General features: G+C 41.8%; 1 protein-coding gene across 4 annotated transcripts in view; it reads left to right on the top strand.

Moving 5' to 3' along the window:
• Positions 1-2,384: 2,384 nt before the first annotated feature.
• Positions 2,385-13,393, top strand: part of pdlim5a (PDZ and LIM domain 5a) — a 53,398-nt gene continuing 42,389 nt past the window's right edge. For all 4 annotated transcript variants that reach the window (XM_068566673.1, XM_068566672.1, XM_068566671.1 and 1 more), the window contains exons 1-2: positions 2,385-2,479; positions 2,867-3,092. In XM_068566673.1, the coding sequence (XP_068422774.1) occupies positions 2,994-3,092 (99 nt within the window). In that variant the 5' untranslated portion in view covers positions 2,385-2,479; positions 2,867-2,993. The remainder of the gene's footprint in view (positions 2,480-2,866; positions 3,093-13,393) is intronic.

The following is a 13,393-nucleotide window of genomic DNA, read 5'->3' as shown; positions in this document are numbered from 1 at the left end:
GCCTTGGTTAAAAGGGCATTTCTTCTTCAAGCTCTGAGTGCATTCTCATAAAAAGGCTTTTGGCACATTAGCTGCAATACCAGCAGACTTCCGCAAGCTAGAATGGATCATTAAACGGTTATCCAAAGTGGTATGGTATGAAGGAATTGGCAACAGTGTTTGGCTGAAATTTATTTAGATATTTTGGAAATACATAACATTCAAGTGTTGTTTGATAATTACAGATACAATGGAATATGATGCCTGATGACACCGTAAGAATACTTCCCAGGTAATGTTTGGACATTTGTGATTCACTCATATACGTGATTTTGAATTTGTCTATAAAAAAAAGGCAAGAACCAGCTTTGGACTTGAGCCTGCTCCGACTATGTAGTGTGGTCAACCACGCCACATACGTTTGTCAGAGCCATATGCCGCACAAGCTGATCCAGCCAGGTTAAAAGAGAGCCACGTTCATAAACCAACAACTCTGGCTTCAACTTACCTTGCTTCCCCTCTGATTTCCTGTTGTTCTCTGTTTACCTTGGATACCCCTGACCTTAGGCATACAGTGATAAATGTGGCACCTCATCTCGACAGGAAAGGAAAGGATGTTATAGTAACTGCTGTTGTGGCTAATCAGCAGTGTGTTTTTGATTACTTTAACAAGATCGACTGCTGGCATTAACCTGGTTACTCCAGTTAAAGGTTATCTCCCATGGTGTTCACCATAGCATCAACCAAGGCTAACCAGGGCTCGCTTATCCATGTCATCTCCATGTATAAAGATGTGGTCGGTCCCTTTTACGACGGGCAAGGGCAACTATCCGTGCTACAGCTTTGAATAAACACCGTGCCTTTTGTAATTGTTTTCGCTGTAAAATGTAACTTAACCCCCTGAGCGCTGCAGAGGAAGCGGGGTTAATGACTCCACCGTCTCCGCTCCTCCCAGGCTTCGCTCTGCTGTTGTTAAACCTGGCCGTGCTGGAGAAGTGTGCACTGTCTGTGTTCGACTCACTGTGGGAACGCCCGTCAGCAGGTTAATGAAGAGCGTCCTGTGTTTATGTGTGTGACTTTGTGTATTTAATCTTCTCACACTGTGCATCCGTCATGATGTTAGCTTATACAAAGTGTTACAGGCAGGTTAAATGTAATATTTCACCTTCGTGCTTCCCCCTTCTGCTCTTTCCCTTGTAGTTCTGTCTTGAAGACCATCCAGTCTCTGTCCAGCCACCACCTCTAAACTCATGGGCAACATGTTTTTCAATCTCCTCTTTGATATGTGTTAAAAAAAAAGTGTTCGGATCTAGCAGACAGTGAACAGTACACCTGTAACTTGGCTGTGTGTGTGTGTGCGTGTGTGTGTGTGTGTGTTTAGTCAGGGCCAAGAAAGGAATAGGATGAGCGTTTGATTGAGCCACTACAGCATCAGTCTAAAGCCAATATTGATCCGTCTGGGCTATTAAAGGGGAAATGGACAAAAGTGTAGAAGGAGAAGATTTGTCTGGACATAAATAATGTGGAAACCGATGAATAAGATGAACATGTTGGTACTGCACTTTGATTGCTTACACCTCTCTGGATATTGAATTAGTTAAGATTGGTTTTCCTCGTCACTTAGATTTGTAAGGAAGGAGCAGTAGAGTCATGACACGTAACACACATGTAGTATCAAGATCTAGTATCGGGCAACTCGAGCTGATCGGCTGATTAGCTCAGGAGCGATGTTATAAGTACAAATGTTTAAAAAGTCAGTGTGACATTGCCTGAACAGCGTCCAACTCTTCATCATATTCATACTGGGCTTCAGCGCAGCTGTAGAGAAACGACCATGTTACAGGAGTTGAACAAGGCGATCCTAAGCTTGTATCAAATCACCATCACCCCAATGTATCATTTGAGGATAACCTTTGAGAGACATTTTGATCAAAGCCTTTGGGATGTGTCCTCAGGTCATGATCTGGTTCCACCTTAAATGAAGCAGCCTGCAGCATTGAGTCAATGTTCCCAAAATATCTGCATGAAAGACAAACTGTCCCCTCTCTCCCTCCCCTCGTGATTTTCTCTGTGTCAAGTGCTCCCACACTCTTTTCCTTAATGCCCCCTTTTTGTCCCCCCCCCCCCTTATTTTTTCAAAGGGTTGTCTCCTCCCATCCCTTAATCTCCCCACTTCATATCATCTCCCTCAATTCTCCTCCTCTTGTGTTCAACTCACTCCACCCATGCTTGATTCCCCTCCTCTTTCTCCTCCCTCTCTCCTTCCAACCTAACCTCTAACCGTTCTTCCTCTCGCCTCCCTCTTCTTCTATCCCCTCCTCCACCTTTCCCCTCCCCTCTGTCATTAGCTGGTATATAAGAGCATTGCATCCTCCTCTGCCTCTTTCACACACATACAGTGTGTTTGCCGGGAAGGGGACAGTCAAGGGGAAGCTAGACATTACATTGTCAACCTGCCTGTGAAGGAATTATTTTGCTTTCTGGAATTTCCATTGAAGAGGTACAGCTTTTCCATTAAGAATATATTAGCACCAAATAGTAGGAACTGTTATGCAATTAAATAAATGTTAACTGTGTAATTGTACACTTGTGAGGTTTACCTGGGGGGTGTTTTAAGTATTTAATGCTACTGAACTGCTGCTGCATACTCAAGTATTGCATGCATATGTGTTCATGCTTTGTGTGCAGCCAGTTCCAAAAGGAGATTTGAACTATTTTTGAAAATTTGAACCCATGAATATTCCTGTTGAATATGTGCATTTTTTTGGAGTTTACTGAAAGTAGCTGTTTAAAAATCCCTTTCCACTTGTCCACTAAATTATTCTTCTCTTCTCACTTGTCTCGCATACACCATACAATGATGCTTTTCCTTCCTATCTTCCCTCAGATCTTAAAACAACACTCTAAAGGCAGCCAAAGCCAAAATTCCTACCAATCATCAACACCCTCTGACATTTTCCTGTCGTGCCCATCATCATTTACGCCAAACGCATTTGACATCACCCGAGGAGACCATGAGCCGCAACTACAGCGCCACACTCTTAGGCCCGGCCCCCTGGGGCTTCAGGCTGCAGGGAGGGAAGGACTTCAACATGCCCCTCACCATTTCCAAGGTAAGACCAAAACACTTCGACACACACCCGTGATCCTACGTCTACTCCAACACGCGCAATCTACTATGATAAAAGCACATGTCCTGTTTTATCGCTCAACGCTGTCATCACAGTGCAGCTGCAGAACGACATCCCAGCAATGCCACATGGCCTATAAGTGATTCAAAAGATGAACACTGATCAGCATGCCCCGCCCATCCCTCATTTCCTTCTTTTTCCCCACCTCGCCCCCCACTCCCACCACACTTGTCAGTCGAATCATATGACATCCGTCACGCATCGACCACACAGGAAAGCTTTTCTCGCTCTCTACGCTCCCAACTTCATTTTTGAAGTGTCTGCAGCAAAAGTGCCGCAATCAAAGTTCTGGCGCACGATTCTTGGCTCCAGCCCCTCGCTCAAGCACGTAACTTGATGGTCCTTTGGTTTCCGTGCCTTTCAGTGCTCCTAACGTTACCTCTCGTTGCCCTCCCAGTCTGCGGTTCATTCACACATTCAAGTTCACACAAATATGTTTCCCCCCCCCAGGACTTTGACTAAATAACGATCCTGCAACGGATAATCCCGTTCAAGCTTCTGTTCCGTTCTGCTTCACTGGCACACACACACAGTCCAGTGGAGTATGCATGCGCTGCACCCACATACACGATTCCAGTGCATTCACACGCACACAAATCACTACAACTGGTTGTGGACAGACTAATGGCAACATGAGACTGATGATGAATGGCTTGCCAGGTCCTGTGCCAATCTCCCTTGGGGCCTCTTTGGGTTGCCATGTTTGTGTTATTACTTTGGATGTGATACTTTTCCCACTAACTGAAGCCATGTGGATTCTTACCACAGTTGTGTGTTTGCGTCTGGGAGTGTGTGCCTGGACTCACAATGATGGAAGACGCTATCTGAGTAACGGAGGAAAAAATAAAATGAAAGCAGAAATAGTAAAAGAAAAAAGAAATTAAACAAAACCAACTTTTTTTTTTTATGGATTCATAGATGTTGCCACGCGCATGCCGTTGCGTCTGAAATGACTCATTCTGATGCAAATCGCAAAAGATGTACTGATGTTGTCGTTGGTCAGTGAAGGTTTTCTTATCCCCAGAGAAGTTAGCAGTTACTAAACTATAATTGTCTCAGCAGCCGACTCTGACCTTTACTGCAGTATCACAATGACAGTTATATGGTTTGAGGTTTCAAGACATTGGCAGTGTAAGCAAGTGCTGGTGCAGTTAAAATAAATGTTTGTTCGGTCTGCTTAAGACTGTAAAGTGTACCGTAAGTGGATTGTATGACTTATGAGTATGCCGTAATACTTCAATTTAATTCCCCTTTAGAACCAAGTCATGTCTAAAATTTCCAGCTCCAGTTTGCAGCCAAAAGTGAAAGGAAAATTAAAGAATAATCTCATTTACTGGTTACTTCATTGTGCGTCAAAAGGTGTAAACAAAAGCTTCAGTTAATGAATCAAACAGACTGTTTTGCCCTCCTCATCTTTAGCTAGCTGAAATAAATGATGAATATCTTCTTTACATCCCAACTCACCAGCTTGTTTTCAATGTAAAAGTCTCAATATTTTGATTGGGATTTTATGAAATAAAGACCAAATGTATCAACCGCAACGTCTCCTGAAGTTGTTTTTAAGTCAAAATTAAAAGAATAGTGGAAAACAGAGCAGCAGTGCATCTGTTTTTGGGGAGACCACATGAATAATTGGCCATTATTTAACTTTAAGTCTTTAAGGAGAGCAATTTAGATTAGCAGAGCACAAGGAGAGCATGTGACTAAATATGAGGTTATATTAAGAGGCAGTGTATGGAAATACATATTCACATTGTATACAGAGTCGAAGGGTAGCTTGAGGGCTGGTGACAGGCAGTCTATGTGACGCTCAACAGGTCATCAATCTTAATTTACCCCCCTCATTCTTATCGCTCCTTCATCCCATCATACCCTTTAATTTGTCTCTCCGCGTCGGTCCCTCTCTTTTTCATTAGTTCTAATGTAAGATGTGACTCACTTCCACAACCAATATAGTTTTTAGTCCACATACAATAATCAAACCAAATCTAATCCTACCCTCTCTATTAAATCCATTTTATGGTGATGAAGGGTAGTGCTTCTGACCGCTGATCACTCGTATACTCTGTGTGTGTCTGCTGTGTGTTCCACACACTTTGCTCTGTGCCAGTCTAACCATGAAGTTGCTTCTGCGAAAGGGGTAATAAGGGAACGCAGCACTCCTGCCAAACCCCACAGCCTCACAGCTGCTATTGCTGAGCTCTATCTGAATGTGGATGTACTGTGTGTGTGTGTTGTCTACTGCATATGTCATTGCCATGGCATTATCACATCCTACATAGTGAAGGTGTAACCACATCTGTAAGTCTTGAGCTATCTGTGTCCGGTAACTGCTTTTTTCCCCTTCTTTTTACAGGGTAGAGAAACAGTTTAATAACAGCCCAGGATTCTCAATTCTGCTTCTCAAAGTGCCAATGAAACGTTTTACCAACCCAGTTTGACATTGTCCATAAAAGGAGATATTTGGAGGAGAAAGGAAAATATTTGAGCAAAAGCATGCAGCCTGATGGAGTGGGGTCGCTAAGTTCTCCTTAAATATATGTATTGATAGCCTGCAGCACCTTGACCATGACCTGCATTAGTTAAACATGGGTTTGCACATTAATCAATATACAATACTGCACATTGTAATGCACAGGTACGGTTCAGCTAAACAGCTGGACATACTGGGGCTCTTCTACAGAGTCGAAGCAGCTGATGGTGGGAATAAAGAGAACAACGGAAGTGGAAGCTGTTAAATAGTTTAGATACAATTGCCTCAATGGGCAACAGACTACCTTAATACCTTGCCTTTTAGTGATGCTAAAAACCATTTAACAGATATATGCTGCACTTTTTTTTTTGTCGAAAAAAGCTCGCGGCCTCATTAAAACCATTTATCTTGAAACCCATTTACCTGTTTAACAGATCAAAGGATTCTCAAGAACAAGGCCCCTCATGTTTGGAAACCAAAAATAGCTGCTCTCTATTCCCAGCTCAGTGCACAACACGGTGAATCAATATTTAAACCTTTCTTCGGGCAGCCCACTTACAGGATGCACGGCTGAAATAATTTATTAAGGGAAAGGCCACCCAGGGGAGCAAGTGCATTAAGATTCTGAAATAGATGCGTTGCTTCTCGGGTCAGCTCCCGGTGACCACACCCACTCATGAGACACATTGATCTTGGATCTGTACCCTCGTTTTAAGAGCTCCCGGGTCCAGGCTGAATATTGACCAGAGTGCATCCTGGGTATTTTAGAGACTCCCACGTCTGCAACATTACGCCAGGAAGGGTCGATATTAATGCATCCATCTGTCGTCACCGCACGAGTCCTTTCTCTATATATTCCTTCCGCTGTACTGTCTGTCATGATTAAGAACTGGTTTTGGAGAACGAATAATCCCAGACGAGACAGTAAGATGCCAGTCGACTGCAACGGTAATCTACATGAATAACTTTTCATGGAAGAATGCAAATCTTGGCGACCTCCCGCCTCTTCGGCTTCAACAGGCGATGACAACAGTTGACCACAGTGATGGGTCTATTTCACTGTTTAGTTCTATACATAGTATCTGGCTTGCCTCTATATCCTCCTCCTCCTCAGTACTTGCTCATACACTCCCAATGTGCCTCACCGTTCACGGCAGACCACCAGAGCCAGTTGACAGCTCCTCCATGTGACTTATAATACCTACATCTATCTTAATCAAACAAACCCCGAGCTTCCATCTGAGTAGCTCTCTATCTTAGTGAAATAGAACCAGAGCCAGAATCAACAACTTATCATTTCCTCTCAAATCAACCTGTCAGAGCTGATGTACGCATGTACTTGTTGGCACACGCTTGTTGCATTTGGATGACGTAACAACCTGGACTTTTTTTGCCCTCAAAGCGGCGCGATAATTCATCTTACACCCCGTTTGTGAGACCTGACGTTGCAGTCCAAGTTTTGGTGTTCAGGTTTTGTGGCTTGTTTTGTGATGTCACTAATCTTTTATTTTTGCTGTAGTTGTCTATAAGCGTTTGTGCGTTTGGTTGGTATCATTATAGCAGTGATGAGTTGGGAGGAAAGAGGAGGATTACTTTATGAAAACAAGCTCATAGCTTCAGACTGTATGTTGACAGTTATCTCGTCCTGTTGGTGACCGCACTCGGACATTTCTGTCTTCACCGGTAATGGGCCGACTAATCCATTTTAAAAAGCCCTTTCAGTGTCACACAAGCCAATACAGAAACCGTGCTTCAAAGAAAATCACATAAATCCTGAGCAGTTGAAACCGTTTTTGAGCAGAATTGTATGAGGCCAGAAAACGTTCATAGCGGTGACGGACAAGCACAGCCAAGTCACAATGAAGAGCATTAAATGCCCTTTTGTTTAATGTGATTACAATGCATTTAACACAGGAGCTGCTAATCTGTCCCTGCCTTCCTCTCAGGATACCAGCCTCACGTCTGGTATCATGTGTATTCAAACTAATATCGCTGGACTTCAAGAACTGATAGATATACAACTGCGATGTCTGTAGGTTAAGAGTTCAATGGAAGGAAACCAGCTGGAGCTATCCTCTTTCCTCTTCGGCTTGTAGGTATTTGATCTTGATGCTTTGTTTGGACGTCGTTCAGTCGACTCTAAACCCTGAAGTCTCATTCCTACTGGCAGCATGGAGAAGAACAGAAGTAGCACTAGAATAGAAGACACAGCTGGCTATTTGCTTCACTACTAATTGGCGTATTTAAGGCATCTTGAATGCACTGCTGTGTTTGCAATGAGGCTTCTCTAAGTACACAATTTGAAGATATTAGTCAACTGCGTCCTTGACCAGGAACCCCTTGATATTCACACATTAATAAAGATTCAAGCAGGTTTCATTCCCACAGTCTCTGGATGGATTTTTCAACCAGCAGAGCTACAACTTGATTTACAACATACCGCGTAATAACACTCAAAATATAGGAAAATAACTGTGACCCTAACTCATGTTTATGTTTTTTGGCAAGGTTTCACTTTTCAAATGTTGACTAATAGCACACTAATTAGAACATATTACAAACAATTTAAACATGATTTGACTTATAGCTTAAAAAACACTATTTTGGATTAATTACACACTCGGTAAGTAAGTGTGCCGGCGATGACGCACACTCTGTGTTCATATGGAATAAGAACAATCCAGTCCTGTGTTACTATGGCTGTATTCCTGTGTGTGTTCGCCAGCCTCGCCAATGCTAAGTCCCGCTGCGCCATGACAATCACATCATTGAGTCTGGCCATGAATGCTGGCTTGTTTCGCTTCTAGTTTACAAAGTGCAGTTACTTTTTACAACTTGAAATAATGTCATGTGGATTTGTTGATTCTGGTCCTGTGTGTAGTGTAATAATATAGCCCTCTGTTACGTTACACCGTTAATGTTAATGTGAAGGAAACATCCAGCTGTCAGTACTTAAGGAGTGTCAGTTTATTTTGTCGGTGTCTACTTGTTCTTGATTTGCTTAGTCCACAACATCTCAAAGAGTAAATTATATCTTGTTTTTTTCCAAAATGTATTCATTTATTGGTAGCCTGTGGAGTTTTTGATGCTTAGTGCTATTTAGCAATGTTGTTAAGAGTGGGCTCCTGCTGTGTTACATGGACATACGCATTCCTGCCAGCGGTGTCACAAAGTTCCACTTATCTACAGGTGGCAGTAAAGTGCCGGGAAAAGCAGTATCGTCCAAGAAAAGCCTCCAGAAGAAGACTAAATAAACGTGCACGTAACTAATGCATCGTTCAAATTATTTCTGCAAATCTTTTATGAGGAAGTAAATGCATTAAAGATGTGTGTTGGACCTCACAGATACGCAATGTGTTTAGGTGAGTAACACTGCATGTAAACAGAAACGTTGTCAACAAGAAAACTCCCCAGGGCACCTTGGAGCATGTACTCTCAGGTTTAGTGCATACTTTGTTGTTTTGGGATTAAGAATAGACTCACTATGCTGGATTTGCAGCACTTTGATGGACATTATCTTTAACCCTTTTAGTAAAACAGTTATTTGAATAATATCTGAAGAATCATTGTATCTACAACATTAAGAGAAAACAGCATTAAAAAAAGGCTTATCAACTTGCATCCGAGGAGGATTATGCCTTATTCTTGTGAGTATGGCAGATCTCTTTCTCTCTTGTGCAAAGTTGTACGTTTAATTTATACAATGTGTTGTTGTGGGTTTGGCAGCTGTTGCTGCAGTGAGCTATCTATGGAAACTCAATGCCAAAAATCTTTTCTTTATTAAGGTCTCACATTCACATACGAGTCAGAAAGTGATTGTTAGACACTGGTGTGCACACGCAGAGTTTTAAAAGTGCAAACACACACCATGCATATACTGTTACATCATTTAACGAGATCCACTAGTGGGCTGAGGCCCTTCACACAATTGCTGTATAACATCATATTGATTCCAGAGCGTTCGGTCTCTCATTGCCAGCAGTATTGTGTACGCTTTGCTTCTATTCATTAGCAATGCAATGGTCTCTTTTGGATTCTTTCAACCGATCATTTTAACCCTGAAGCAAACAATCAGCCAGCGTCAAACTCGTTACAATAGTTAAAAAAAGAGCTGTGGATTTGGTCGGATCGACATTGTACAACCTGTTTGAGGTATTTCTATGATGCACTCGACATTACAGCATAATTAACCTCATTCATGAATGAAAATCTGCCTGATAGTTTAATATGTTACTGATGGATTGAGCTCACTAGAGGTGATGTCTGCCCTCAGCTTTTGTTCCTTCTCTTTCAAAAGCTTCCCCTTTTTTTTTTTTTTTTTAAACTTTTTTCCATTTCTATCTCTACGTCTTCTTCATAAATCTCACTCACTTCTATATTTCTCATCCCCTATCATTTTGATTTCTGGTTATAAATGACAACCTGGCCCAGAATTACGATAATGAGACTATTTTTTCTCATTACATAAATTACAAATAAACAATAAAAAAAAACATGTCCTGTCATGTCGGATCACAGTAAAAGGTCATGTCGGGCCTGGCTGGCATATTTGTAGATTTCTGAGTTACGAGGAACAACGTGGGTATTCGTGTCTCCTGCTGTGAGTGTTTCAATCTGTCACTCCTCGTGCTGAAAGCAGCCATTGTTCAAAGCACTCAAACTGGTCACTGTATGTTCAAACCAGACAGAGTTTCAGCACCCCAGCTCGCCCTTATTGCTATGTGTGGAACCGGTTTACTTTTTCAGAGCACTTAAATTCAACAGCGTATGTGTTGAAAACTGACGTCGCTGGAAGCATAATGGCAAGTTCATCTGTGAAGACTTTAACACACTGCATGTGTTTTTCTCGTTCTTTTGTGACAAGAATATTGACCCTTTCGCTTTTGAACGAATGAGGCAGGGGCTTTTGACCCAAAGGTACTCTATGTGTAAAAAGCAGAATACCATATATATTATAGAGGAAGCTAGTACAAGCAGATACCAGCTTTTATAAATTGCGAAATTTCTTAGTTGTTTTTTTTAAAATATTATTTTAGCCAATTGAAAAACACACTTTAATAGTTATACCCTCATGAAGATGAATGGTTAATTTCATCCATCAGACCTTCAGGCGAGTAAATGAATTGTGATTTGTTGTCGTACTTGTTGTACACTCTCATTTTTAGCTCTGCTTTGGTCTTCTGGGAAAAATATATCTGCAGTCTTTAACTATCTTTTTTGCAAAATTTCCTCTAACATTACACATAGAAATGTTATGGTTGATGGAGAAAATCTGTATCAGTGCATGACAGTGGGCTTTTTATGTCTGCTCATTATCTGAAAAGGCTTTTAATGGAGTCTTCTATAGCAACTTTAGTCCTCTTTGCCATCGTGAGATCAACAAGTCTCATCCTCACAAGAAAATGAGAAAATTCCTCTGCCGTTAATTCACTTTTCTCATGTGGTTTAGTCTTCTCATTGCTGGGACGTTTGTACTCAGAGGGTCATTCGTTAAAGTTGCGGTCAAGAGTTGACGGATGTCCCTGCACATTTGGAGTCCAGCTCAGCTGCTGTCGGAGAGTATGAATAAACATGCTTGTACTGTATTACGTCTCCAGTGGATTTGTGCGCAGTGTTAAAGCTGCTGTTTTCTGACATGGCCAAAGCAACAGAGCTATAAATGAAACACCCTGGGAAACTTGGAAGTGCTCTGCCTTTTTCACAGACAGATTAGTTACATTTGTGTTTCTGATTTTCCCAATGATTTATTTCACTGTCTTTCATATGACAATTAAAACTCCTTTTTTTTGTACTCATAGTGATTGGAAACAAATGTCTTTGTTTTGAAACGGAGATCCTGCTAGCACGCATCCTTTCCTTTGACTTCTTTGGATCGAGGACACAGATTAAATACTTTCAACACAAATGAAACATTTGTATTCTCTGTTTGTTGTACGGCTCGTTGTTCTGAATCAGTTGACCTCTCTGTTATGGATGCAGGTTACTTTGAGTTGTACTGTGAGGAGAGAGAGAGAGAGCGAGGTAGCGGTTGTGTGTGCATGGGGCAGGAACAGAGCACTAATTGGGGGAAAACATATAATTAAACATTTTGCGGTGAGCATTTGGTCCCTGACAGTGCCAGAGTGGTTAGCATGAACACACCCCTTGAAATGAGCCAAAATGCACAGGAAAGAAAGAGCCCATGGATTTTTTTTTTCTCTCCTTCCCCTCTGTTTCTTCCTTCCTTTCCATCCACACACTTCTCATCAGTGTCAAGACGATCCCTCATTACGCTCTTCTTCCTGCCCTCTGTGGTCGTGAGTGGTGGTGAGTGATGTTGCGTGTGTCGGCCTAATATGACTATAAAAGGTTTGGGGCCACTGAGCCTTAACGCTAATCCGGGTTCAGAGCCTCTTTTATTAGCCCGGCCTGTGTCTGCCTGTCTGTCTTTGTGTGTGAGCGAGAGACAAAGATAGAGGCGGAGGAAACGGACCCAGAGGGGGGACGCGACGCACCAAAGACGACGAAACCCGCATCGCACCTCCTCATCCTGGACTGTCGTTTCTCATTCAGCAGAAGCAGATTTTCTTGTCAAAGCTCCAAATACAATAGATGCACTTGAAGTGATGTATGAGGGGGCAAAAGTAAGAGCCACTTCAAAGCTGGAACCACCACAAAGTGGTCTGTGTGTGCATGTGTGTGTTCAGTGAAGCGGCATGTGTGGGGTCTTTTTTTTTTCCCTCTGTGTCAAAAGAAACAAATGACCTCACTCCCCTTTGGTCACACATGGACCTTCTGTCTGACCAAGAATGGTCAGAATCACAGCTGCAGCTGCGTTTTTTCTTCTCCAAAGATTTCAACAATATCCAAGCCCATTTTTCAACATTATAACAAACACACTTAAACCAAATTGTTCGAAAAATCACAACGATATCAAGATATCATTTTGCAATGACACCATCACATTGGACTTTGATCTTTGGCGTCATGGGAAAGAGGCGAGAGATACTGATTGTAACATCCTACGCACATTTCCAAATGCGGCCCCGTCCTCCCTCAGCCTCCCGATAAGAATGTCTCTGGTTTATATGACACATGCTGCCACCAATGTATTGCCCTGCTTGTTGGTGACGCGGACTTAAGAGTTCAAGACGGTAATAATTTTTTTTAAAAAGCAAAAGCAAAAACAGTATTTTAGGTCAGAAAATCAAATATCGTAAAAAAAAAAAAAAAAGAAAAAGTCTCCTTTATTGTTTTTTACGAGGATGAAATACTATTAAACCGTTTCTCCTGTTTGTTTTTCTATCAATGACAACATTATATGTGTGTCACCATCCATTACATCATTCAAAAATATTCTGCTTCACTTGAATAAATGTACTTACTTTTGTACATACTTTAACTTCTCCTCAAAGGAAACAAGATGAGTTTCAACACATACATATAACACAATTACACATTTAATCTAATTGGATTTTATTTCGGTGTGGGCTCCACTTGTGTGCCTGTTAAGTGGTGAGTTGCCCCGCAACTGTTTTTCCAACACTTGTTTACTGAATCTGTTCAGCGTTGCTCACAAATAGATGAACTACATCAACAGTGATGGTTGTGGAAAATGTTAAAGTTGTTCTCCCAGCATGATTATTAAACATTTCTGTCAAGAGCGAGAATTGATAGAGTACAACATTTGTGCACATGTTGTGTGTTAATACAAGCCTTGTTGTTCAACATGAGTTCCTCTGTGTGAATCTTGAATCAGGGCCAATTCAAC

This window comes from Clinocottus analis, unplaced genomic scaffold (assembly GCF_023055335.1).
Source record: "Clinocottus analis isolate CAN_PGR_092001 unplaced genomic scaffold, fCliAna1.0.p SCAF_7, whole genome shotgun sequence".
In the NCBI taxonomy this organism is placed as follows: Eukaryota; Metazoa; Chordata; class Actinopteri; order Perciformes; family Cottidae; genus Clinocottus; species Clinocottus analis.
Note: the sequence above shows the minus strand (reverse complement) of the source record. Positions and strands in the feature narration are given on the sequence as shown.